The 27,478-nt window shown below is 43.0% G+C and overlaps 2 protein-coding genes across 17 annotated transcripts in view; one reads left to right on the top strand and one right to left on the bottom strand.

The window, feature by feature from the left end:
* Positions 1-4,397, bottom strand: part of SFI1 (SFI1 centrin binding protein) — a 37,664-nt gene extending 33,267 nt beyond the window's left edge. For 3 of the 12 annotated variants that reach the window (XR_012631300.1, XM_074887225.1, XM_074887226.1), the window contains exon 1: positions 1,518-2,751. Coding sequence is in view for 11 of the 12 variants with exons in the window: in XM_074887225.1 (XP_074743326.1) it covers positions 1,518-1,648 (131 nt within the window). In the remaining variant the exon portion in view is untranslated. Of the gene's footprint in view, positions 1-1,517; positions 2,752-4,225; positions 4,243-4,327 lie in introns of those variants that run through there. The other 9 variants (XM_074887215.1, XM_074887214.1, XM_074887216.1 and 6 more) reach the window with 7 other exon arrangements.
* A 313-nt stretch (positions 4,398-4,710) lies between these two features.
* On the top strand, positions 4,711-27,428 carry EIF4ENIF1 (eukaryotic translation initiation factor 4E nuclear import factor 1). 5 transcript variants are annotated; one of them, XM_074886858.1, is made up of 19 exons: positions 4,711-4,810; positions 5,360-5,483; positions 8,766-8,839; positions 9,634-9,761; positions 10,321-10,616; positions 11,315-11,516; positions 12,728-12,903; positions 15,494-15,629; positions 15,968-16,147; positions 18,252-18,481; positions 19,971-20,039; positions 20,421-20,604; positions 21,092-21,171; positions 21,545-21,684; positions 21,863-21,947; positions 22,992-23,124; positions 24,279-24,623; positions 24,847-25,011; positions 25,550-27,428. In XM_074886858.1, the coding sequence occupies exons 2-19, from the start codon at positions 5,388-5,390 to the stop codon at positions 25,774-25,776; spliced, it is 2,946 nt and encodes a 981-aa protein (XP_074742959.1). In that variant the 5' UTR covers positions 4,711-4,810; positions 5,360-5,387; the 3' UTR covers positions 25,777-27,428. The 5 variants fall into 5 exon arrangements, with proteins under 5 accessions (XP_074742959.1, XP_074742960.1, XP_074742957.1 ...); XM_074886859.1 differs by having other exon boundaries at positions 19,968-20,039; positions 24,342-24,623; XM_074886856.1 differs by having other exon boundaries at positions 19,968-20,039.
* The last annotated feature ends 50 nt before the right edge of the window (positions 27,429-27,478 follow it).

The raw sequence follows: 27,478 nt of genomic DNA, 5'->3' as shown, positions 1-27,478 counted from the left end.
AATCCCTTCCTGTTTTTACACATTCATCATTAAAAAAACAAAATTAGGCATATTTTTCCATCATACAGTTTACTTTCACATGTACTTCTAATCTGAAAAATAACTAGTATGTTTTTATGAATTCTAAGTATTTTGTATTTCAGTGATTTTCTGAAAACAAGAACGATAAAAAAATCTAACCAGATAAAACTTGCTGAACCAGTTGTATTAAAGCTTCTTTCCCAAAACAAATACTGCCACCACCCTGAAAATTTGCACATTAGAACCACAAACACATTCTTGAACTCCCTAACAGACAACAGAAGAGGATAGTCTGAAGACTGACCCTAATAATCACCTGAATTGAGCTAGGAAAAACATGGCTGCGGCCAGAAAAAAATGTTGATTTCACCAAGTTACTGGAACAATCCATAGTAGTAAGTTTCAGGAGTTCAGTTGAATAACCACTCACAGTATTAACAACAGATCACTGGGGCAGGGGGGAACAACAAAACCAAAACCCAAATGCACACACACCAAAAACCCCCACCTCATAGGAGGAAATACAGTATTTTTGGCTTGTTCCAACAAGCTGTTAAGAGCTAAAACAAAGCTAATGGAAGAAAACAAGACATATATTTTGTGAGAGAAGTAAATTCTTGTTCTTCTATAAAATATTATTTGAATGTATTCTGACAGACATGGGGACCATCTGGCAGATGAAAGAATTCTGTTCATGTCAAGATGTGCAGTTAAGGCAACTGTATGCACTTTTGAAGAACAGAGTTTCAGGCACTTTTAAATTCATGCAAAATAGCTTTCAGCACAAGTTCCTATACACATCTATTAGGCCCAATCCCCTTTAAAACCATCTAATCTGCTCCAAAGGTAAACCTGGTCTGACTGTAGGCAATGACAATGTAACACAAAGTAGTCAGAAAATCAAGCTCGGGTAGAAGGTGTAAAAGTTTTGTATTAAAGTCTAAGGCATGTGAATACTTAATGATTTTCCAACATAAGTAATTTTTAACAGATTATTCCTAAATTTGCAACACTTTACAATACGTGCTACACATATTTAGTGATGACAGTCCCTGTCTATGAGAATTTGTGGCAAGTAACCACAAAAAAAAGAACTCAAAGAAGGATCATGTCTCCCTTGTGAAGTTAGAAAATAAAAGCATGGGAAGAATAAGAGAAGCGACTAACACCACCGAATAAATCTGTGGTTGGGCCAACAACTATATCCAAATATAATATGTTCCAGTCAACTACCTCAAGAACATCATTTTTATATTTGAATGTTATGATAATGTAAACCCACATAAAGTTGTGTTTCATGATGGGTTTGGGGGTGGGGTGTGTGTTGTTTTTTGTTTTTAAGAGAAACACCTTCTGGTTAATAACATTCGAGAGAATAAGCTGTCATGAGAATAACTCAACTTTTTTCTGTCCCATGGAATGCCTAAGATCCCATAACTAAAAAAAAATATATACAGCTGACATCTTTAACAATGTAGCATCTTATTATTGCTTACCTGCTTCTGAATTTCTCCATTTTGCTACAGTTCCAAGTGTGCAGTAAACAAACGCACTCTCTGCGCTGCAGTGTTGTACACTGGCTTTGGACAAAGCATAAATTGGTTCCTGTTACTTGTGATGAATCCATTAAAAGGATCTATGCTAAATGCAGTCTGTATCTTAACAGTGACAGGAATTCCACTCACTCGACATGCATACAAGTAGTACAATGCAATTCTAGATGTTTAACATGAAAAGCATGTGTCTGTACACTCAGTCTTGATGACCTGAAGGATACTGTGCTGACATAATCCATTAGTAATAAAGCCATAACCATTTGGATCCTAAAACAGCAAGCGTGCCTAGCCATGCTAGGAAGATGCTATAAAAAGATTACCCTAAATTATTGTTGCCCTATTTAGAAATAAATTAATAATCAAGGGTGACAAAATCAGTACCTAATCAGACTGACTCCTTTTCACTTTTTTTTTTTTTTTTTAAACTACTAAGCTCCTCTCCCTTCACAAGCACACAGAAATGAAGACAACAATGAATTTCATCCAGGGAGAACTTCCATATGCACTGAACCTTCCACCTGCCCCAGGTCTTAGGGAGAGTAAGACTCTGTGAAAGCACCTGGACTTACAACCAGCAATCTCCTTGTAAGTGTGAGATCCTGAGTGGACCTTTCTATAAGCAAGGTTTAAGGTGTAACAAAAAAAAAAAAAAAAACCCAACCACAAACAAAACCTTACTGCAGTCAATCAGAGTTTGCCTGCGACATTTCTTTCGGCAGAGAATTACAATCCGAACGCGTTTTGTGTTTATGGACACACTCCAGAACCACACGACGCTGCTCTAGAGCCCCGCCCCGAGGCGCGGGAGGCCGTGGCCGCGGTGCTGCCGCCCGAGCCCCCCAACGCGCGGGTCCTACCGCCCCCCTGAAAACGCCAGGACCCGCAGCCAAAGCGGCACAGCCTCCCCCTCGGGACCGGCCGGCTGCGGTAACGGCTGGGCAAAGGCAGCGCCCCACGGGACACCGGCACCCCAGGAGGCTCGGGGTGGCGCCACACGGCAGCCGGCGGGCAGCAGCGGGAGCCCGGGCGCTCTGCCCTCCCTAACCGAGACACCCCCGCTCCGGCAACGCCTGCACAGCGCCGGCTGCTTCACAACCCGCCTCCACGGGGGGCGAGCGGCAGCCCCGGGGGGTGGCGGGAGGAGCCGGGGAGGCCCAGCCCCGCGGAACTCCCTGCCCGCCCCCACAGCGGGACCGGCATCAGCCCCGCCCACCACCTCAGAGAGGGGCCGGAGCGCCGCTCGCCCCCCCCCCCTCGGCGGTGCCGCCGCAGCGCCCCCCGGCGGCGCGGAGGAGCGCGGCCCCGCGCCGGTAGGGGCCAGGACAAATCGTGACCGACTTGAGGCGTAAACCGCGGGCCCGAGCAGCGGGAGAGCGGCCAAGTGTGCCACGGCACTGAGCTGCTGCCCGCGCTGCACTGTGGGTGGCGGAAAACACGTATTTTGCCATTTCTGTGCCACCGGGCTTTTCTGCTGTGTCCAGTAACCACTGTCATACAAAAGACGTGCCTTTAGGAACCCAGAAAATAGTATTTCAACTCGCAATAGCGGGCCACAGCGCTCAGGCCCGCTCAGCACCTACAGCATCTCCCTCAGCTGGAGGCTCCCGGCCCACTGGTGGCTTTCGAGTCTCACCGTGTATTTGTTTGAAAAACAGACTCGCTAGGAGTAACTTCCTAACAGTTACAATGCTATCTTTTATAATACAGCACTTTGCCATTTACGAAAAAAAATGACAAATGTTTGTTTCATTCCACGGGTAACCAGTTTTTAATACTGGTACTCAACTTCGCTAGAGATCAGGGAAGAAAACGTTTTATTCACCAGGTCCTGCAAGTTCTTCCTTGCTCCAACACAGACCTCTCCACCGAGGTATTTGGAAAACCGGGGCCTCTGTGGCCTTTCTGTGCTGCAGCAGGGATGCGGGTGCTGGGGACACCGCTCCCCAGCAGTGCCACAGGCAAACGGAGCAAGCGAGCTTGTCACTAAATAATTTCCTTAAACTGATGTTGAAATCAATTTCTGCTCCTTATTAGAACAACTAAAGGATGTGGTGGGTGCCTCCAAATAAGCTACTCTGCTCACTACCCGAGTTTACACCCTGCTGCCTCGTGGAAACGCCGAATTTCACTTTTGACAGAAGACTGATAAAGGGTGTTTTAAAGGATATACAACCTGCCAGGGCAGCGTGTGTGGGGCACCGGGATTTTAGGCTTACGCTCCTGCTGGTACCTCAGCACCGCTGCCGCCACGCTCGGGCGGCGGGGGGGCCCTGTCAGAGCTCCCCTCAGCCTCCCGCGGGTCGGGCCCCGCACGGCGGGAACACGAAGGCGCCGGGCTGTAGGCGGGCGCTGACGGGGAGACTTCCCTGAGCCCGTAAAATGCTCCGTGCAAACGTGTGGTACGAGGAGGGGGGGAGAGCCCGACGAACGCGCTAAGGAAGCCGTCAGCCGCGCCGCCCGCCATCGCCGCCGGTGTCGGGCTCGGCCCGCGGCGCTGAGGGGGCCGCGCTCGGCCCGCCGCTTCCCGCCCTTCTGCCGCCCCGCGCCTTCCCCGCAGCCGCGGCCCTGCGGCGCGTCCCCTGCCCGCCGAGGGATGGGCCCCGGCCCCGCCGCCGCCCGGTGCCCCGCGCCCGGCACATGGCGCGCACCACGTCCCGCCGCCGCTGCTCCCGGCGGCCGCCTCCCCCGCAGGGCTGCCCGCCGAGAGTGCCTGCGGGCCCTCGCGGCGCCCCGAGCCGTTCCTCACCCACCGCAGCGCTCGCAAGGTGAGACGACGGTTCGGCGGGCAAACCCGCGGCGGGGACGCGCCGCCAAGCAGCGGGGGAGCGCGGCCCCGCCGCCGCCGCCCGACCTTTCCCAGTCAGGCGCCGCGCGGGGGAGCCCCGGTGCGCGCGCCCGCCGCCGCGCCTGCGCGCGGGCCATTAAATGGGTGCGGGGTGGGTAGCGGAAGGCCCCGGTTACGGCGGCTGAGGAGAGACAGAGTCGGGCGAATAGGGAGAGGGCGCGCGAGCCAGCGCGGAGGGGGCCGGAGCCGCGCGAGCGGAGGCGGGCGGGGGACGGCGCCGGCCCGGTGCGCGTGTGGCGCCTACGGGGGGCGAGCGCGGCGCAGGGCGCCGCCGGGGGGGGGCGGGCAGGGGCGAAGCGGAGCCGGTGGCCGGGAGTAGGAAACGCCGCGGGCGGCGGTAAGGCCTTCAGCGGAGCGGAGCGCCGTCGGGAGACCCGCCGCCGGCGCGGTGAGTACGACCGCCTGGGTGCAGGGCCGGGGCGGCGGTGGCGGGGCCGCCGGCGCAGGTGAGGATCCGCTGAGTCACCTGCCCCGCCGCCGTTCTCCCCCCTCGGCTCCGGTGCTTTGGGACGGGGCCTGGGCCACGCTGCCCCCGCCGCCACGCGAGTGGCGCCCGTCTCCTCCGGACGCCGCGGGGGGGGGCGGTGTGTGGTGCGTGTGTCCCGGCGGCCTCGCTCCCCCCGGCCCTCACGCTCGCCACCTTCTCTCCCGGTCGTGCCCACGGAGGGATCTTTGTTGTGCTAAAGCTGCTTAGGGGCTGGGCTCCGGTCCCGGGGCGTGGGGCAGGTCTGGCGGGGCTGCGGGAGAGGGCTCAGTGTTTCGGCGAGAGCTGCTTGGCCGGAGCGGGGGGGAAGCTACAGGTAGAAAAAAGGCACTGTTAGGGAATGTGCGCCTCATCTCGTGTATCTAAGGACTAAATAGTCTTAGGCTGGGAGGAAAATGCATCCGCTAGAAATGTATGTCTCGAAATCTGATGGCTTGGGTTTGTTTTAATTAGGTCCGTGATCAAAGGCTTTGAAGTAATCATGGATAAAAGAGGAGGCATAACTGAAACTGAAAATGGTGACGCTTTCCTGGAGTTGAACAGAATTGCAACAAAATACCCACATCGTTACACAAAGGTTAGCTCTCTTCCCTTTCCCCTTAAAGTTCGGCTTGGAGCTATTGGTCACAGAAGTAGAGTTGGGAGGTGGAGGCTTCTGTGAGAGGGAAGCAGTGAAGTGAAGGCTGAGAAGACTTTGCCTGGATTAGGATTTGCAAGATGGTTTGAAATGAGCAACTTATTAAATGTCGTGTAGCTGTGCAGTCCTGTCCTTGATATACCTTTGATTCCCACCACCTTATTTTAATATCTGAGCACCTCACAGCATGTGCTAGAGAGATTATGGTGGAGACTGAAGTATGTTGTTCTACCAGCTTCCTCAAGCACTTGGGCTTGATAGTTCTAGTTCTACTTCCAGCAATGTTCCTTTAAGAAGTTGACCAAAATATTTTCTTATAGTAGGTGCTACTTCCTTGGAACATACAGCACACCAGATTTTATCAGGAGCTTTAACGTGTTTACCAAGATGCATTTTGTATTCTTGGAATTGCTCATATTTGGCTGCTGGAAGCCTAAGAACTTAACAACTCCCACCAATGCTTAGTGTTAAAACTTTAATGCAGGTGCTTTTGTTTAGCTGTGATACCTAAATATATGCATGAGTGGAAGAACGATAACTAAATAACTTGCAAATAAAGATTCTTTCGATACTAAGTGAATTTGATATGCTGTGGGGTTTAAGGTTCAAATCTTATTCGGGGTTTTGGTACCACTGCTGAAACATGCTTTTAGAGAGAGTCTTTAATGGTGGCTGATTTTCCCATCGCTGCAAGCTGTGGGAACAGCTGGTCACTGCTTTGTGGAAATCTATTAAGATACTTTACAACAAATGGCCTGAAGTGTGTAACAGGGTGAGACAGTGTACTGTTGCTGACTGTGTTATCTTACTTGAGGAATTCTGAACTGTTAGGTTCCTAGTAGGTTGTTTTTTAAAAGAAAAAAAAATTATCATGGCGACTCTGTTCTTTTGAGATAGTAGGTCTAGCCTATTTTAACTAGACATAAACAATAAACCAAGTACTTCAGGACTGGCAAAACTTACATGGGAGTAGTATGGCTTTCTAATTCTCTCTAACTTCTTAGAAAATAAGTGCACTTAACTTTCTAAGATGTAAAGTATACTATGGTTCAGACCTTGTTGTTGGATTAACTGTAAAGTGAAGGAGAGGAGCTGTCTTTAACTGCTGCTGAAAAAGTGGTATCTATACTTGTTCAGTCTTGCCCAGATCCTCTTGAGTAGTAACTGAATGCAGCTTCAAATTCTGCTTGCTTTTTTAGGCAGTATTCAGCTAGTGCTGGTGGTAGCAGTATGCTGAAACTGATGAATTTGTAGCTTCAGTTTTGTTAATTCAGTACTTATAGTTTCTGATCAGGATAAAGTTGCAGAACTAGTGCCAGAAGACATCTAGTCTTGTTTATCTGTTGGTTTCCAAGGAGTCTAAAGTCAAGAAACACCAGAAATCAATCTGTGTTAAAATATCTTGCATAATATGTTTTTTTACAAGTAGCATCTTAAATATAGCTGGTTTAAGGTGCTCATGTAATCAGCATTGTAAGGCATTTTTCACATGATCCATTTTCCTGCTAATTAGAGATTGGAGGAACACTGTTTGGGGACATGTGCCGCTCATTTAGAAAGGGACTGATTTCCTTTCATAGTATGAGCCAATTGTTTTCCTACCAGTAGTAAATGAATATGAACTATTAATCTTTCTAAACTGTTCAAATAAACCTGTTTAACAGATAAACATGCTTTTCCCCCACCCACTTAAAAGTACTAGTGTGTGAATTAAAAAAACCCTACCACACAACCCCAAAAACACACTCTGGAAGTGCCAGTGTTAATCTCCTCTATTATGAGAGTGTTATATAGTCCAAGCTGTGCCTTTTCTAGTTCTTTGGAAGCTGTTGCTCCAAGGGTGGACAGCTAATGAGTGAAAGCCAAGAAACAGTTCAAATTTTCCTCACTTCAATGGAAGAATTGCAATAGGATCTGACTGAGAGTCTCTGGACTCCCTCTCGTGGCCAACAAAACAGACGATTTCATGTCTGGTGATGGACAGTGCAGTTAATACTTCTGATATCTGCATCAGACTTACGATAGCATTACAGCACTGATATTCCTCATAGATCAAGGTTTGTTTTGGGAAGCTGCGGGCAGAGGCCAGTCTCCCTCCCTTTTTGCTGAAGGCTAGTACAGGGTGATGCTTGGATATGTATGTGTATGCACATTAAGGTTTTGTCTGGCTACCAAGCTGCCATCTGGAAACTTTCAAGTATCAAGCTTGCATAGCTTATGAACTGATTTTAATCACATGGGGATAATATAAAAGCTCTAGAGGATACTGTATTCTTGGGAAAAAGGTAGAGTTTTCCTTCTTCAGTTTGGCTGATGTGTGATGTCTGCTGTTAGGCTTTCTTTATCCTTCCAGCTGCCCACTGATTTCTGCACAGCTCTGAATCAATTCAGTACAGTTGGGAGTGAGGCAGATTGAAGAAAGGTAATCTAGGGAGAATGAATAAGTTTAATTAGAAATGCGCATCTTGACTGCAGCCAAGTTAATGATGTTTCAAAGTGCTGATGATCACACCATTAATAATGATTTTTAAATCTAGCAGACTGCAGTGAGGCTGTAGACTGACTTATTTCTGCCTCAAATGACTGTCTGCTTGGGGTGTGAAATAGTAGAGTAAGGACTGTATTTGAAGGCCGTAAAAAGTGGGAAAAGTGAAGTAATCATTCAGCATTGTTTTGGTGTTGGGTAGAGTGGATAATTGTATAACAAACATACACTTAGATACCTTGGAATTGGTGATGGTCGGAAATGGCAAGCTTGTCTGGAATTTCTAGATCTACATTAGTAACTGGTGTTGTGGTAATGCTGCTTCTACCTGCTGACTCTTACATAGCATTAAACAGTGATTTTGATTCCATCTTGAACTGACTAGCTCCAGTATCAATGATGCCTGTCTGCTTATAAGTTGAATGGTCCAGGGAAGCCAGTAGGTAAACAGGTATGATGTGAACAGCCTTTGAAGTGTTAATGAGGACTGAACCTGACCTGGTAAGCCTTAGTGCTTCAAATAAGTGTTTGCTCACTGGCCACTGCTAGAAGAACTGAAAAATAAACTTGTTGTCTAATGTCAACTTGTCACTATAGTATTTCACAGGAAAATGAAACATACTGGGAAACTTGCATTGTCAAAACACTAAATTGAACAGGCAGTCTGGAACAGATATTTTGGGTTACTTTTACTCTTATCTGTGTGAGAACTGGAACTAATTTCTTGCTTTTTCTAGGAGGAACTGCTGGATATTAAAGAGCGTCCCTACTCTAAGCAGAGACCTTCTTGTCTTTCTGAAAAATATGACAGGTATTCTATTGATTACACAAACTATTTCAAAATAAAAGTTTAAATTAATAAAGTGCACTTATGTTGATGGAAGATTTGCATGCTCCAAGAGTGTAGTGTATGACTGTTCTCAGAAATACAAATCTGCTAGTAGAGGCTTAATGCTCTAGTTAGACATTTTATGCTTTGAACAAAGATTATAACATGAGATCCAGCAGAAAATAACTTCACGCAACACAAGTCTTACAGGCTTGCAGGAAAAACTACCAAGAATATAGGTGGCTGTATAGCACAGACTAGGTCATGTTGCAACAAGCTGACTTGCTTGATGGATTACTCTCCCATGTTGACAGTGTAGCTCATGTAAGAATGAAGGCACGAGTGTTCTTGGCTTGTGTTTGTAAGTTTGCTAAGCAGCAGTATCTTTACTATTCAGATTAATTTATTGTACAAGTAAGTATGAGATTGAGGTAAAACTTTTTGAACGCTTAAGGGCAGCGGCATATGATCTACTTTGAGCTATGTTTCAGTGTGCCAGGCAAATTTCACCAATAACTAGTGGAACAACATGTCCATACATTGTCCCTTTTATAATCTGATACTGGGTATTACACCTCCTTGCTGTTACAGAAGGGATCTGGAATACCATGTATGAGGTAATGAAGTATAGTAAGGCAAAGGTTTACAAGTTGGGTACAAAAGACATTTCACTTGTGCAGATTGCTAGTGAGTGAATTCTAGGTTTTCAGCAGCGGTACTATGAATTACTTATTAGACTACAAGTAGCAAAAAATCCTGCAATTTTGTTTTCATAGTGATGGTGTCTGGGATCCAGAGAAGTGGCATGCATCTTTATATCCAAGTTCAGGAAGAACGTCACCAGTGGAAAGCTTTAAAAAGGATTTGGATTCAGATCGGACTTCTCTTATGCGTAGGATAGTAGGTAAGTGTGTTCTTATAGCACAGGACTCAAAACTGAACATAGGCTGTTGGTAAAACCTTTCCTTTGGGATAATAAAATTAGACTAAACAAAGTCTCTCTGAAATTTGTTTGACTGAAGGAAATCGTGGTTCCTCTGACTGTAGTCTCTTTCTGGTATTTGGGTAACTTAGCTAAGAACAAATTTAGGTAGCAGTCAGTTGTTATATCCTACTATTCTTGCTATATAATAGTAACTACATATGTAATAATGCAAGTGCAGAGGATAATTCCTTACAATTCAAGACTGAGTACTTAAAAGGTCTATAGTTGGAGAGCGGGTACTTCCTAGGAGACTGCAATGATTCCTCAATATCCAACTGTAAATTTAATTTCCTCTTTTCCTCTGCACTTCCTGTGGTCTCAGCTAGATTAGCTTTGCAAAAATGATTTGTGAGTGTTTTCCTTCAAAAAGCTCTGGGATAGCAGCAAGGCTATGGAACAGAAGGCTGTTGTACAGATAACTAGCTTGTATTTACCAATACGTTAAATTCAGTGCTTTTTGTGTGGTCTTTGCTTGTAGATCCAAGAGAACGAGTGAAAGAAGATGACTTGGATGTAGTCTTAAGTCCACAGAGGCGAAGCTTTGGAGGTGGCTGTCATGTAACTGCGGCAATTAGCTCACGTCGAGCAGGGAGCCCACTAGAAAAAGAGAATGATGGTGTCCGTGTTATTGGTGGCCGTAGGATTGGCAGTGGAAGAATTATCTCTTCTCGTAACTTTGATAAAGACCACAGGGGTGGTGAAAAAGACATACGTGATTCTAGAGATGCAAGAGACCGGGATCGTGAGAGGGACTACAAAGATAAACGCTTCAGGGTTTGTTCTTTCTTTTCCTGATTGCATATTAAATCAGAGTTTTTGAATGCTTTGCGCTAAAAGCAGCAGGGGCAGGTTAATTGCATACAGCAGTTAAGTGTTTTGGGCAAGTAAGCCATTTCTTCTTAAAAGCACCCTTATGGTGTAAAGGGTGAGCACTCAGTGCTTCAAAAACTTAGTTTTCAATCCTTCAGACAGCTCAACTGGGATGCATCTAATACTGTGTATCTTACAAATGTTGCTTGTGGTAGACTTAAGAGAAAGATATTGAGAAGTCCAATAGTTAATTTGTAGTTCTTGACCTAGCAATTGTCAGTGAGTGTTGTCTTTAACCTTGGCAGACAAAGTGCTTTCCATGCTTTCATGCATTTTTTTTTTTTTGTTTAAAAAGGAGGAACGAGTAGACTACCTCTTTAGGATACAAAACTGAGTTTATACAGGCACTTGCAGACCAATAGCCTTCTGTGTAATGAAGCAGAAATTCAACTGTGAAGCTTAAAATTTAAAAACTGGCTGAGCATGCAGAGTGTGCATATAAACCTTAAAAAAACAAAACCCAAAAAAACCCCAAACAACAAAAAACCCAAAACAAAACACAAAACTAGAACTTGTGAAAAGGTTGTCATTTGCTTTGGAGGTCAGGGGGAAAGCTTATGAAACAGTATTTTATGGTTAATGTTTTTAATGTCCTACTCCAGAGGGAATTTGGTGACAGCAAACGTGTCTTTGGGGAGCGAAGGAGGAATGACTCTTACACTGAAGAGGAACCTGAGTGGTTCTCCGCTGGTCCTACAAGTCAGTCTGAAACCATTGAGCTCACAGGCTTTGATGATAAAATTTTGGAGGAAGATCACAAAGGAAGAAAACGTACAAGACGACGTACGGCCTCACTAAAAGAAGGTAATGGCAAATTTGACAAAAGCTTTGTTTGTCTGCTAGGGTCACATATTGCTGGGTATAGAGGTGATGATGACAGAGTAATGCAGTTTACCAGCCTTTATTTCAAACTTGCATAGCTTTTGGTCATCCTGAAGCACAAAATGTAAGGCCCATGATTGATCTTTCATATGGCAAATACCTTTAAGAGATAAAATACTATTTTTCTGAAAGAAAGGCAGGACTGAGAGGCTGGGGAAAAAACCTTGTATGGATGTTGAATGATACCAGGATTCTGTAGGTTATTAAAAGTGTCTTGTCCATTTTTATATCCTGCTGGGTGCCGAAGGCTTGGTTTCAACTAAGCTAATGCTCTGAGGTACTTGAAACATTTTTTCCTTATAGTAATACTAACATTGGGAACACTGAGTTTGACATACAGCTGCCAGTAATATGGCTTTAAGCTGAATTTGAAGACTATCTGAATTTGTCTGCAGTCATTGGACTTCAACTCTACAATTATTACCACTGCAAAAGCTGTAGTATAAACTTCTGAGGCAAGAGAGAAGATGACTTCTTAATGCTAGAAATTCCACAGGTGAACAGCATAAACCTGAACTCTTCAAGTTTAGTTGTGAATTCACTTGAATAAAACATAGTACAGTTTCAAGCCTAATAGGTTTGTAGTCATGTCACAACTTTTTTGCTGCACCCATGCAAGCTTGTTGAGTCTTTAAAATGACATGTGCTTTGCTCCTGCTGGAGCAGTAGGAGCAATGTTTGTCATATGTTGGCAATATTAAGAACTCATGTCAAGTACCAGCTTTCAGAGAGTCTGTTCTCTGGGGCACCTAGGAAGAAGGCAGGAGCTGCCAAAGGATTCTTGATGGAAAAACAGCAGCCGCTGTTAACTTTAACAGCTGTATCCACTTGGTGTGACCTAACATCTGTTCTGTGTGCTGCCTGGGTTGATTGGGATGCAGTTGTTTACTCATGATTCAATGGCAGTTCTTATTTTCTTGAAGCAGTTTTAATTACATGCTAGGAGTTCTAGTGGGTGCTACTTTCTGTTGCGGCAGACTCCAGCCAGCATAATAAAACTGATGAACTGTCACAGAGGTGGCTAGATTACTTTGGGCCTATGCTTCTAATTCCTAGGCAAATGCATTGACTGTTAGGCACTGTTCCCCCAGGAAATAGTCAAGTCTCAGCAATCACTTGATTTTCTTTTTAAGGGATAGAATGCAACGGTGGAGTGGCAGAAGAGGATGAAGTGCAAACTGTCCTTGCCAATGAAACGCCAGCTGATCAAGAAGTTCCTAGGGAACCTGTTTTACAAGAACCAGCTCCAGGAGAGTTTGACTTCAATGAGTTCTTTAACTTGGATAAAAGTGTTCCTGGCCTGGCTTCGGTGAGGTGTTTGGGTTTTTCTAAGGCTGACTGTATTCATGAGAAGCATTGCTGCTGCTGCTGCATTCAGTGAAAGCTAAAGCTTCTTGCTTTGTGAAAGTTGCTTTATACGGTGTGTAACTCTAAGATGAATTTACAGAGATTTAGCTTTGGAGACGTAGGATGTTACTTCTAAAGTGTTATCCCTGGGACTGGCTTGATCTCAAAAGAAAGTGTATGAGTCAAACTAGCTGATTATTTTTCCTTTCTTTTGATCATTACGTGAAGACTAAAAATCAGCATCCTGGATGGATCTTCTTTGGAAGTATTACAGATATGTTCAGAGAAGATCCACTGTACAAACTTAGTATAGCTGAAAGCAACCTTTGGCAGCATAGCCTGGGAATCACAGCAAATGGATGTTTTGTGCAAGCTTCCTGGAAGGCAGTAAGCCTGGAGGCACCTGATGAATACTCTGAGATATAGTTGCATTGTTATCAATATCAGTAACGTGGCTGAAAGGGTGTATGTCTGAGAGGGTTTGAATCTTGATTACTTAAACCTCTCTATAGTGGTTAATTCATTACTTAGGACTATTACTAAGCTGGAAAAACATAGCCTACTAATTCAGTCAAAAGCGTGTTAAACACTGTTATTGATGTGACTAGTAGATACTCTGTGTAGCCCAAGTCATATGTGGGATGCTACTGATACCTAGGAGCCAGTAACAAGACTATGCAGAAAAAAAAAATGACACTTGCACCACAAGTTTCTTCCAGTAGTAGATTTTTACCTGCAGCCATGATTTGATGGGGATTCTGGTACTTCTGTTGGTTGTGTGCAGTTCTTGGATATCTGATCTCTAGAGGTAATAGTGGATGGGTGGTGGTCACTGTTTTTAGTCTGAAAGTTGTAACTGGTCTGTATCTTAGCATGCTTTTTCCCCTTCATCACAAGAAGGGGTAAGCAGGTCCAATAAGTACTAAGCATGGGCCTAATTCATAAACTGCTGATGTTTCTACTCTGACCTCTCCATCACTAGGAAGAAAAGCTGTTCTTGATTATTGTAAATGGTATAACTGATAGAATTTGAGGGGAGAAGAAGGTTTAGTGTTGTAGAAAAGTAAATGTGTATAAAAAAAATAAAAATCGTGTTCTGACAGCGAAGAAACAGATCTGATATACAGTTTAGAAATGTTAAGGTTTAAAAAAATAGTCCTGGCCTAGTCTTTAATGTGGAAAAGCTCCTTGTATTAAAAAAGATTCAGCATATGGTGACAGTAATTTAACAAATACCAAGTGGAGAGCTTGTTCTCCATATAGAAGATGTAAATGATGTGTTTTTAGACTTGACATTCTGATTTTCAGCATATCTGCAAGATGGTAACTTCTTTCAAAAGGAGTCCCAAGTCATAAAATATCTGCTGATGGAACTTTAGTGGGCAGATGTTATAATTTGTCAAAAAAGTGAGGTTTCAAACTAGCCAGAGCATATCCTAATATTATTTTTCTGGTTTGATGATATGTCTGTGACAAGTGTTAGAGTAGATTTGTACACTTCCTGACATAACTGTCATAATTCTTCAACGTGTAAGACTCAAACACTCAAAACCAAATGGATCAATACTGACTTGGTTTTGCTGTTGTAAATAGTGTTGAGTGCCCCTTATTTCAGAGAAAACAGCTTCTCTGGCAGAAGGAAGCTGTTCTTTCTTTTGTCTAAAAGTAAATGTGCTGCATGGTGAAACTGCATCTGTGCCTATTGAGCAGGCTTTTTACTGGATGCTATCTTGCAAGATAGGAAGAGCTTTAGTTTCAGTTACATTTTATAATGTGCTGTTTTTTAAATATTTGGAATGATTAGCGAAGAACTAAACAGTTCCTATAAACTGTAGTGACTTCTGACAGGCTGACTCTATGAAGTACTGCTTAGTGACCTCAGCTCTGCCTGGAGGGAGAAGGCAGTAGCTGCCAGTACTTCGCTGATGACGCAGACTCCACTGACTTGAACACAACCCTCCTCTTACTGCCAGAGTGGTTCAGCATGTGAAGTGCAAGCAAGCAGCCTTTAGCTAGTGGCCTTCTCCCCCAGCCCTAGTGGGATGCTCCCAAGTCAAGGAGTGGTCTTTGTACTTCATTCTAGGCACTATCCTTGGCCAGTCTGGAATGGCATTGAGTCATGATTGCAGAAAACCCAACGCATCAGCGTGCTCCTTCTGTACAGTGACAGGGACCAGCCCTGAGCCATCTGACTGTCAGAATTACTAGTGGTTAGAGTTTGTTTTAATTCTTGTGGCAAATGCTTCTAACTTTTTTGGCACATCCGCTTTAAAATTTTAATGGTCTTTGGATGCTCTGATTATGCTGTTTCAGTTACAGTTTTACCCTGAACAAATATTTGGTATGAATAAGATGTATGATGAGTTATGCTAACTGACTACACAAATGCTGCCATATTGGAAGGAAAAAAGCAGTTTAAAGCTTCTAAACTCTGGGAGCAGCATCTAGTTCTCTGTAGTAGAAGCATCTTGGTTGCACAGTAAAGCTTCTCAAAGATGTTGCTGTTCATGCTTCTGTTAAGATTATCTTTTTTTCCTGCCCCCTACATCTAGATGATAGAGGATGTGCTGGGGGAAGGTTCAGTGTCTGCCAGCAGGTTCAGCAGGTGGTTTTCTAATCCTAGTCGTTCTGGAAGTCGGTCAAGCAGCTTGAGATCTACACCACATGAGGAACTGGAGAGGCTAGCAGGTAAGACCACAGAACAACGTAGGGTCAGGTAGCCTCCTTCCATATTCCTTCCTACTCATTCAATAAGAACGTGGCAGATAAAGCTTTAGGGTAGTGAATTCTCCCACAGTTTAAGCACCTGTCATTCTTTTGGAAGCTCTTAGACTAAGCAGCTATAAGTTCTCTTTTTTTATAAATGTTCTTGTCATGCTTCCTGATGACTTTCCAGCTGATCTTGGGCAAGGGGTGTGAGGCATAACTTTTCAGTGACATATTGAAGTTGGTTACCAGTGTATGTTCATCTTGAGACATTGGGTTGGTAAACTGATGTCGCAGTGCTCCTGGTTTTGCTGTTTCAGGTCTAGAGCAAGCCATTCTCTCCCCTGGCCAGAACTCTGGAAACTACTTTGCTCCCATTCCATTGGAAGACCACTCTGAAAACAAAGTGGACATCCTAGAAATGCTACAGAAAGCCAAAGTGGACTTAAAACCTCTTCTCTCAAGTCTTTCAGCCAACAAGGAAAAGCTTAGAGAGAGCAGTAAGTGCCTCTTCAGATATTGTTGAGTTCTTGTGATGCAGTATCTCAAGGCAAGAGGCTTGGTATTCTGGAAACATCAACTGCCAAGTCCAGGAGTAGGAAGTATTGTAGGTTTACTGACGCTCCTGAAAACCCAACATTCGACAGATCTCAGTTGTGTCAATATCATCACTGATTCTTTTCATCCTAATCACAGGATGACATCAGGATTCTATCAGACCACTTTACTGGCCAGTAATAATCATAAGTTAAGGTGGTGCAAGTCTTGACCTGAGTTCCCAGCTTCGTCCATGGCATTTACATTAAGTTTTTCATACTGGAGACTGGTAATGTCAGCTCTGAAACGGTGGCATTTACACTCTGGCTTTACCAAAAACTTAGTGTAAGTCATTCTTGCAAGCATCTATAATGGATCACACTGATCCATTAAGTATCAGTTCCTAAAAAGATGAACAGTGGCTTGAGGATGTCAGTTTTTTCAAGTGCATACTGTAAACTTGAACTTCTCAAGACTGTTGCTAGCACTTGAAGCACAGTGGTCTGTGCTCACTGTTCAGTGCATTAATTAAATGGTTAACATAGAGCTACAGCATAGGAACAGATTTGTCTTGGATATGCTAACTTGGCTAGAATCACAGGATTCCTGGGAACTTAGTCTGTTAGAATTCACTTTTGCTGGCATCAGCTGTTCTAAGCAGAGTTCAGGGCTGACTTTAATGTTCAAGAGCACCTCCAAGGTAGGGATTTGCATGTTTGGGCCCATAGCATGCATGGAGGCTACAAAATGCATGTGTTCTTTGAAATCTCAAGGTCTAATTATGAATTGGTTTCTCTTTGGCAAGCAGCATGTATTGCCATGCAAACTGGACTGAACAAAAAGTAATTTCTGTGAAGTAGCTAGGAAGGAAAGCATCCAAGCACTGCAGATATTCTTAAGCATCCAGTCTGGGAGTAGGGACTGTCGGCTAACATATGGAGAACTTTTTCTTAATTTGACTTAAATAGAACTACAATTCTTTTCTGTGTTCTGCTTAGTCTGACTTTCCTACTAAAAGCTTTTTAAACTTTGATCCTCACAAACCAAGGATGAAGGAACAAAAAATTGTGGGGAAGCTTCCATTCACTCAAAAGTACCTGATGTGGGTTCTGTATTCCCATAAATTGCTGTACAGTTCTTCAAGTATTGGGGAGTTTTCAGTTCAATTCCTCTCCACCAGCATCATATTTTTCCTCATGTTCCATACTGCATGTCTGCATCGTTGTTTCTTTTCTCCACCTTCTTGCCCAAATTTCCAGTAAATCTTATTTCTTTGGGCCAACATCTGCTACAGCAACCCATGGCATGCTCCTGTCTCTTCTGCCTTTTCTCTTAAGGTGTCATACCTTGTGATGTGTGTTAGCTGGTCCATAAAGCATGTCTAGCCTTGATGTCATGTCAGGCACTGATAGATATTTATATATGCATACAGAGGGAAAAGTGCAGCTTAATAACACTTGTACTTTATTCTGGTTATGCCAGTGAAATCTTTCTATGGTGGCTTTAATTTCTGAGCAAAAAATCTACTTCAAACTTTATGCACACCAAACTTAAGTGTGTAAGTGAGTCTCCAAAGTATATAAGTTTTCCAGGTATGTATTCTCTCTACTTATAGCTTCAGACAAGTTGACATTGCTTACACTGTGATTGTAAGACCATCTGGTCCCTTGGAGTTTAAGATAAATGGAACTTTTCCTAACTGAAGAAGAATGAACTCAGTTGTCAAATTAATATTCTCTATTAAAAGCAGGTGAAGCTGTAAAATGTAGTAACAACATGTCTTGCAGGGTAAACGAAAGCCAGTGAGAACTTATCTGTTAAAACCTAAACAAGTTCTTGTTGAGTCTTACATGCCTGTAGTTGTGCATGGCGATACTCCTAATTTAGATATTTAGAATATCAGCATAAACACAAGTCAGACGTGGCTTGACAGATAGTATGAATATCAGAAGATAAGTTTTTGGCTGTTCCTTTTTTCAAACAAGTTGTATTCAACACCTGCACAAGAATTAACTCACTTGTAAACAGAGAACCATGGTTTACCAGTATTTCTTCTGTATTTCTCAGCACATTCAGGAGTGGTACTTTCAGTGGAAGAAGTTGAAGCTGGGCTAAAAGGCCTGAAAGTGGATCAGGAGGGGAAAATTGCTACTCCATTTATGGCTGAGCAAATGGAGGAAGCGTTGAATGTCACTGGCTCCAGACAGATCAAGAAAGATGGAGATATGACTGCATTTAACAAACTAGTCAGCAGCATGAAAGCAAGTGGGACTCTGCCTTCGCAGCTCAAAGTCAATGTAAGTAGCAGACGCCTGGCTCTTCTGAGCTGTGTTAAAACATGGGTTATGAACTTGTGACCCTTCTGATAACGTGTGAGTCATGACTGGATACAGCAGCATGGTAATAAATATAGGCTTACATTTAGAATATTGTTGCTTGGAGGGAAAGGTAAGGGAAGTGCTTTGGTCATTTTTTCCTAGCCTAAGTAATTAAAAGTGGGGCTTTTTTCAGTTCAGAGTTCACAGGGTTGATTTCATGTTAAGTTTCTCCAAAACTCTTAATACTATGTGAGAAGTCTAATAATGGACACCTTAAAAGTGGACCTATGTGAATATCTAAGCCAACTGATTAATATCTGGACTGGAAGACTACAAGTACTTGCCCCCAAAAAGATATTGTATGATGAAAAAGCTGGATCTTCTATATCTATATCTATCCTACTATAGAGGATGCTTTGATTAGTGACTAAGATTCTCCTACACTTGAACTCATCCTGTCTGAACCTTATTTAATAAAAACAAATACATCTGTAGAAAAGGTACTGTCTATATAACAGACATGATCAGTCCGCTCTTTATGGAAGACTCACCTAGTGTTAGTTTGACAGTTGTCTTAGTGCTGCTAAGTCATCTCTGCTAAAACGCTTGTAGTATGGGTACAGCTAACACTTACCTGAAGCTCAGATGTCTTGCTTTAGTGACTTTTGTTTTAACAGAGGTATATCAGTGCACAAAAAACTTTGATTTTAAAATTATTTGTATGAAGACAAAATTATAGATTTGTTAGCTAAAAGATTAATATTAAACAACAGATAATACTAAGCTTTAGACTGGGAGAGATCTTGGTATGAAATTTCATCTTGCCACTAACTGCCCAAATTGTATGCTTGACCCAGAAGCTATCAATAACTACTTCTGGCACCATAAAACACTTCTAAAAACTGAGTAAGTCTAAAGCAAGCATCTTTCCTGCCAAACTATACCCAAGGACTTTTAGCCTCATCCCACTTCACTAAAAGATAGTGAAGAACATCAATTTGCTCTGTGAAGAATTTGCAGACCAATTTCACACTTAAATAAAGACTTTCGCTTCTGGCTGTCTGCTGTCTCTTTGCATTGACGTGTAATTTTGATGCATAGAAGAATATTTTAAATAATTTCTCTAGTATACGAACACTTTTCAGTTTGCGTATTTTCACTTGACCGCTTGGCCCAATGTTTCATCTCCAGTTCACACAATTATATAAACTCATATCTTAGACTTCAGTAAGGCACACTGAGCTACCTGTATGTAATCTAGCACTAGTATTTTCCTAGCTAGGGAAGACCTTTGAGTCACCTCAGCCCTTCACTTCGTTGGAATTTTACTTGGCTGATGCATAAACTATGGTTCTAACAGAACAGATGAAATTATTTCTGACACTGAGACAAGTGAGGGTTGTCTCTTAATGAGTTTGCTGCTGCTTGTATCTACATCTAATTTACAAAGTTTTTGTTTCTTTAGCAGAGCCTTGAGAGCCACTTAATGTCACCTCCAGAGATGCCAGGCCAGCCTCTATCAAAGAATATTCTGCAGGTACTTCTTATGGGAGTGGGGGGGAAGTACTTAAAAGCATATCCCCAATGGGAAAACAAGAATTACTTGAAAATAAGATGTTTAAGGCAATTAGGGGATCAGCAGTCAGACATGACTATGGAGAGGAAAGAGAACTTAGTCACTAGTTTAGTTTAGTTAGAAATGTATCTTGTCATGCTATTTCCCATGATTCCAACCTGAAAATGAAAAACCTGGCTAAGTGCCTACTTCTAAGGCCAATCCAGAATTGGTGAGTCTTGTTGCACAAGTCCACCTTGTCTCTTTAACTTGCTACAAATAGTGTAACCTGTAGTGCAGTAAAATGAGCTCATTTCTATGAATTGATCATATTCTGAACATTCTTTCATTACTTATCCTTAGGAACTTCTTGGTCCACCCATTACCAGACCTGCTTCATCAAATGTCTTAAGTGGCCTGATGGGTGGCTTGGAACCTGCAGCCTCTTTGCTGACACAGAGAGCACCTTCTCCCCCTATTCCACCTGTGTTTCCAACTCGAGCTGCTTCCGCAGATTACCTGCGCCATAGAATATCTTCACCCATTGGTGAGACCGGTTTCAAAACACGGGGGTGTTTTTCATTACTTGTGTTTGTTTTAAGGAGTGCTTTACAGAATAATAAAAACTTCCTGGCACTTGGTGGGCAGCTAGGTCGGTGTCTGCCTCTTGAGTGCAAGATGCTGTCTTGTTTTACTAGTCTCTGATGTTAATCTCCAAAAAATGTAGATGTCTGGATCAACTAGATCTCACAGTAAATTCTGATGTGCAGTGATGTGCTCAGCTATTGTATAAGAAGCAAATTTTCAGGGACTACTTTGCCGTTTGTGTTGCAAAACACTACCAGTAGCCTCCCTGTAGCGCTCTAGCCTAGTGACAAGGAAGAGACATAGCTCTGCATAGACTTAAGGGATGAGCTGGGAGTCTTCACTGGGAATCCTTCATTCATGTAGAATTGTTTAACTTGGAGAGGTGTATTGTATTTGTTGAAAGAAACTGTTAGTATTTTCAAATACAACTGTTAAATGTTCTTTAGGTTTTGGACAAGGTTCTCAGCAGTTGCTTGGTGATCCATTTCCAGGGGTAAGGAAGCCCATGAGTCCAGTTGCTGCACAGGTTAGACGAAATGCTTTTTGCTTAATGTGTATTCATCTCTTTATATTATGTGGTCTAGAACTAACTTATGGGAACACATCCTTAGCTGTTGCATTCAGATCTCTGTGCTTAATCAAGTTCACTCTGAGTGTGAGGATGCAAAGTGTGATTTTTAGTACAGTCTCAAAACCTCATTGCAATTGGACCCATCTTAGAGTACTTCAAGTACAAGACTTTTTGAAACTTCTATTGTCTGTCAGTAAAACAGGTGGCTGTTAGTGGGCAGACACTTTGGGAAGACATAGCTGTAGCAGTAAATCTTCAGTATCTGAAAAAAAAAAACCAACCAAATACAAGCTTTGATTTGTGTGTTTCTTATACAACTCTGCTTCAGATGAGTCCCTTGGAAATACAGCAAGCTGCACTGGAGGGACTAGCCTTACCCCATGACTTAGCTGTACAGGCAGCCAACTTCTATCAGCATGGCTTTGGTAAACCACAGATGGACAAAAGCAGAGACGGCTACAGAAACAGGTGAGCATCTGACTGCAGATTTAAGGGGTACGCTGTCAACTGATTTTTAATGTGAGTATTGTCTTTCACTAGATATTAGTACTAGTCACTCAAGCTTTTACTGGTTCTTGGCAATCCTGCCTTTCATTCTGTGCCAAGAGTTAGAGCTGCTTCTCACTAACTTCCTGTCTGTTAACAGGCAGCAGCGAGTGACTAAATCGCCTGCACCAGGACACAGAGGGAATGCACCTTCTCCAGCCCCTACAGCATCCATTACTAGCATGGTCAGTACCTAATATATAGTGATTGTAGGAAAAGCTGTAAAAGTGTCTGCAGTATCTAAATAATAGCAATTGTAATCACTGGGAGAAAGGGAGGCCACAGAGAAGTTAATCATGTTCATGTTATACAGGTGGCCACGTGATACAAGAATGAATTACACTTCATACTTAAATGAATGTCTTCACTTTGGAAAACAGCCTTATCTTATCTAAAACTGAAGAAGCACCATTAATATTACCTTGAACTGGTCTTCTGAAACCAAAGGAAGATAACTATGAAAACTCAGGCCCTAATATTTTGCTACTTAAGTTTTCAGCAGACAAGTGCTGAAAGCCGTTAGCCACTTTAGAGAACACTGGTCTTTGGGTATGAAGTGACTGACCTAAGTGTCAGTAAGTTGAAATATTACCTAGGAGCTTCAGGGCCACTTTGAAAATAAACAAAATTTCAAAACGAAGCTGTTGCCTCACTGCCTTCAGTACTATGTAGAATGTTGCTTTGATCTAAATCTTCCAATTAATCAGTCAAGTACTTGCTTGCAGCTCAGGACTAACAGACTATAGCTGCTAAATCAAACAAGTTCTTTTGTATACCAAATGGGGGGCTTCCACAGATGTTTTGTAACTTTGGGGGAAAAACAGAAATGAGCTGCAGATTCACCAGCCCTGAGTTAATACAGGTAAGGCAGCTATGTAGGAACTCCTGTTGAGCTGCTGTCCTGAGCCAATAGCAAAGAGGAAATGGCTGTAATTTAAAGTACAGCTCATCTATTTTGTTTCAAGTCTGTTAAGGTACATTTGACTTTAAAAACATGTGCTGATTTTAATAAAGGTATTGGACTTCTGCAAAAGCTAAAGAGAAGTGCTTAAACTATAGAATAAAGCTATGAAACGAGGTGAAGCAAAATCATGGGCACGCAGTGGCTGATTGAAAAGAGCTTTAAATGGAAAGGATGTGCTAGAGTTGGTGTCCACCCACTACTAAGATAGTGTGGCCTAGTTAATGAGCACTGAGTAAGGTATTACTGCTTACTATGTTCTCTGCAGCTGTCTCCTTCTTTTACACCTACCTCGGTGATTCGCAAGATGTATGAGAGCAAGGAGAAAAGCAAAGAGGAGCCAGTTTCTGGGAAAATGAAAGTTGGTGATGGTAAAGATGAAAATCAGAGGCCAAATGAAGGTATTGTAATGGCTCTAAAATAACACACACAAAAGATCTGGAATACAGTCAAAGAGCTTCAGCACATAATATGCCCAGGCTAACTGTAGACATTCCCGATTCATGGAGATGAGGGTGTAGAAGTGAGCCTATAATGAGAGAAAGGGTTAGAGCTGTGGAGAGGATACATTTCCAAGTGCAGTCTTCCAGCAGTGTTGGGTTTAAAATCAATTTTTTCTTTATCTGTCAGTTTGTGAGCAATAGTAACACTAAGAGGCCTGGACCAAACCTGTTTGCATCTGGTCTTGATGAACAAGCATATTAATGGTCATGCTTCCATATCTCTCTACACCAGTAATTGAATACAAGCAACTCGGAGCCCTCTGAGACATCTCAACTGAACAATCAAAGCTGAGACCAATTAAGCTCTCTTAAGTGTAGCAGATCAAGGAAGCATTTTGCCACCCTAACTGATGTAAGTGGCTATTGAAAGGAAATGCTCTATACCAGTTGCCTGACCCAGTAAGACTAACATGCCTAATGGCTGTGACATTGTCCTTCGATACTGGTAACTGCAGAGGTACTTGAAGTTCCTGTTATACAACTGACTTTTTTTCCTTTTAGCACTCCAATTATTACTGCTGCCTCAACTGGTAGCAGATGATTCTAAGATATTTTAGGCCTTGTCTAACTGATCTAGGTGGGCTGTGGAAATAGCTTCTTGAGGTGCTTTGGTGTTCCAAATCTTGTTAAGAAGATGTCGGATGTGGAAGGCTGCTGCTAACCCCCAGACACAACTAAACTAAAAAACCACTTTGGTCTACATTTCTGGCACAACTCCAAATTATAATATTGTCTAGGGAGGATCCCCTGTACCTCCTGTCACCTTTGGGATTGACTCATTCATGCTGCCAGTTCAAAACTTGTAACAAAGAGGAAGAATAAGAATTAAAGGTAGAGTTACTGCTGATTCTGACCTAGTTTAAGCTTGCTGACAAGGGATTTCTGTGGAACATACTCTCTCTCTTGAAATAATTTGGTCAAAAGCGTCCAGGAAAGACAGGTGCTTAAGTTCAGCTAGTCCTGGGATCTAGCTATCAAATCCAGTCATTAGCTTTAATTTTCCTTAGGTGTAATCTCTAGCGGTGGACTATAATAGTTGTATTCAATTCTAGCTACAGATAACCTACTGTCTAGTTCTGTGGAGAATGCAGATCAAGAAACTTTGCCCACCTTAGGTACCAAACTACCTGCACTGCAACGCTCTGCATGTTCCACACCTCTTACCCAAGCAAATCGTTGCACCAAAGAGCAAGACTACAGGCCTAAATCAACTGGTAGAAAGACTCCTACAATGGCCTCCCCAGTACCAGGAGGCCCTTTTCTTCGTCCTGTTCATCAAGTACCCCTTGTTCCCCATGTACCAATTGTGCGACCTGCTCATCAACTGCATCCAGGATTGGTCCAGAGAATGCTGGCACAGGGGGTTCATCCACAACATCTTCCTCTGCTCCAAGCAGGTAATCTATACTTTTTTTCCCTTAAGTTAATGCATGTTCTCTGTAAGAGTGACTTTTGTGTTAGGAACAGCACAAATCGATACTTGTTACTGGTAATATTTATTACATTAAAACTTATCTTTAAAAAGAGGCAATAAATTCCAACCCATCTAAATATAGAAATGTTTGGCTTTAAGTTCCTTATGCTTATCAGTTAAGAAGTTTCCTCACTCTTATTCAACAGGTATGCTTCCTCCTGGAGTGGACCTGTCTCACTTGCAGGGAATATCTGCTCCCATCCTTGGCCAACCTTTTTATCCGCTTCCAACAGCAAGCCATCACATCTTAAATCCACGCTCTGGAACACCTTTGCAGCTAGCGATGATGCAACAGCAGCTACAACGATCAGGTAGGCTAAAATGTAAAACAAGAGTGTGAATTTCAGAACCTTGACTAGCCTGCTCCAGGTACTATGCTTGTTGGCCTGTTTCAGTATACTGTGTTAACAGGAAGCTATTTTGGTAATTTAGATATTCATAATCACTAATCTTGTGGGGTATCAGAGCAGTTTTGGCCACTGCAGGCTCTTACACCAGAAGAAAGTCCAAGTGAAGCATTCAGTTTGGAGGTGTATGTTGCTATCAACAGAACTGCCTTTTGCAGCGTGTGTGCAGTCCTCGCTGGACGAGAGGCCACCCACCTGTCTCAAAATGCTGTTTGATGCTGGTCTTCCAGTTAAAACCCGAATGTGTCCAGAACTGGCGGTGTCAGGCGGTTTATGGGAGTACTAGCAAGAGAACAAACATGTGGGGCCTGGATTTCCCAGGGCTAATAGAATGAGGAAAAGCCACATTCAGCTCACATGCCTTATCAGGTGATTGCTCTAGGGCAAATCTCAATGTTGGCTCAACATATTGCTCCACCTCTAATAGCTCTACATTTCGCAGGCACTGGAGCACAGGGATCACCCGCTGGTGCACAAACAACCCCTCAAAATGTGCTGCCTCGGACTGGATTATCTCACGGGCACACACAGCTTGACCATCGCCCCAGCCAGAGAAGTGGCTCTCCCATTGGCCTGGCAAAATGGTTTGGTTCAGATGTCTTGCAGCAGCCTCTCCCTTCCATGCCATCCAAAGTCATCAGCGTAGATGAACTGGAATACCGGCAGTGAACAGTGACCACTGGGTGGAACACTTGTGATTCTTTAGACTGGATAATAATGTCCATAGTCAGGACTTCACCTCTGTTTGTTTTTTGGGGCTTTTATTTTTAGCACTCTGTGCAAAATTTCTTTTTGAGAGACTAAAGCACATGGCACCTGTCCTGGTCTCATGTCTGCATCAAGACTAAAGGATCCATTATGGCTTGAATAGTGAAGCCTGAAGAAATTTAGATGCAAGACAAAGCCAGTTTAATCCTGGAAGTGTCTATTTTTTTTGTTTTTGTAAGATATGTGAATGAAGTGCTGATATTCTCTAGTGTAGAGGTAGCAGCTATGGATTCTTCCTGCAGAAAACTAAATGTATAGACCCTTGTGTACAGACTTGTGTATAAACAATCTTTTGTACATATACACATAGAATAGCCTTTTTGAATCTATACAGCTGTACATAAGAGTAGCTGATAACAGTTGAGCTTTAGTTGTGCCTATGGTTTGGATCTTTCTCCATTGTACGTGTGGGACTTTCTTTAAGATTAAAGTTGCATATCCCAAGTGTGAGTGAACAGGATAAAGTTGCTTTGCCTTTTCTTGCTGCTCATCTCCTGTAGGTCTCCCTCTCACATTCTTCTGTCACGTACTGTGCACTCAGTGTAGCTAAAGTGTCAAAGTAAAAAGCCCACATCTTGCTGTCTGTATAACAACAGTCTGATTCCTTGTGTGTATGACTCTTGCCACCACGTGAGAGAATTTAGTCTTCGAACATCCTTGAGGATGGGACCTGGTACAGTAATGATAAAGCCACCTCTTTGGTCTGCCATAGGCAGAGACTGGTCATAGTTCTTTCAAGAGGGCTGGTGCTGGTCCTTGTTTAGCTGCAGTGTTTTCGTTATTTTAATCTTTCAAACCTGTTACTGAAGGTCATCAAAATGGAGCCTTTGAATCCTCACCCTTCAACTCCTCAGTGATAGCTGTGGTACGTTCTATGCTGCCTTCAGTTCTGTTTATGTGAAGGGAGTCCCGAGAACTGTCCTCAACCTAGTGTGCATCTGCTGATGCAGTTACTGTGAAACTTGCCTTCAGAGTCCTGTTCTGTGGCTTGAAAGGGGGAGGATGGGGTGGTTTTGTGATCTTACTGTGTATATTTGGTTTTAAAATACTGTGTTCCTTTTAAGCCTGTTTCACTTTCCTGAACAGTTAAGTGTTCTCTTCCATCCTTCTACTGCATGGTTCCTCACCTCACTTTATCACTTGTGTTGAGTCTAGTACTGCTGTCATGTCCTCTATCTAGCTTAGGCCATTGTGCTTTTAAAAAAAGTGAAAGCAAAACCAGAATTCTCACGGACTTGCTCTTTCTTAGGTCTCACTGAATGCAAAACCAGCAGCAGGAAAAAAAAAAAAATCACTTGACTATATTCTTAACAATTGCCAGCATGCTGTGGTGGGTTTGTTTCAGTCTAGCAGAGACAATGTTGTACAGAAATAGCAAGCTGAAACTTCCAGTGTGGAATCTGTTGGGGGTCACCCATACTTCTAGTGGTTGTTCCTAAAACAATCTGTGTAAAACATGCAATCACCAGCTTGTCCTTGTAAGATTGTTTTCATACTTTTTTAACTTGACACTTTCCCAGTAACATTCTGTAAATAAAGTTGATTCTACCAGCTGTCTCTATCAACTGCTCTTGAACCAAGCTATAATGTTGCTATATTGATT

This window comes from Strix uralensis, chromosome 17 (genome assembly GCF_047716275.1).
Source record: "Strix uralensis isolate ZFMK-TIS-50842 chromosome 17, bStrUra1, whole genome shotgun sequence".
Classification (NCBI taxonomy): domain Eukaryota; kingdom Metazoa; phylum Chordata; class Aves; order Strigiformes; family Strigidae; genus Strix; species Strix uralensis.
Note: the sequence above shows the minus strand (reverse complement) of the source record. Positions and strands in the feature narration are given on the sequence as shown.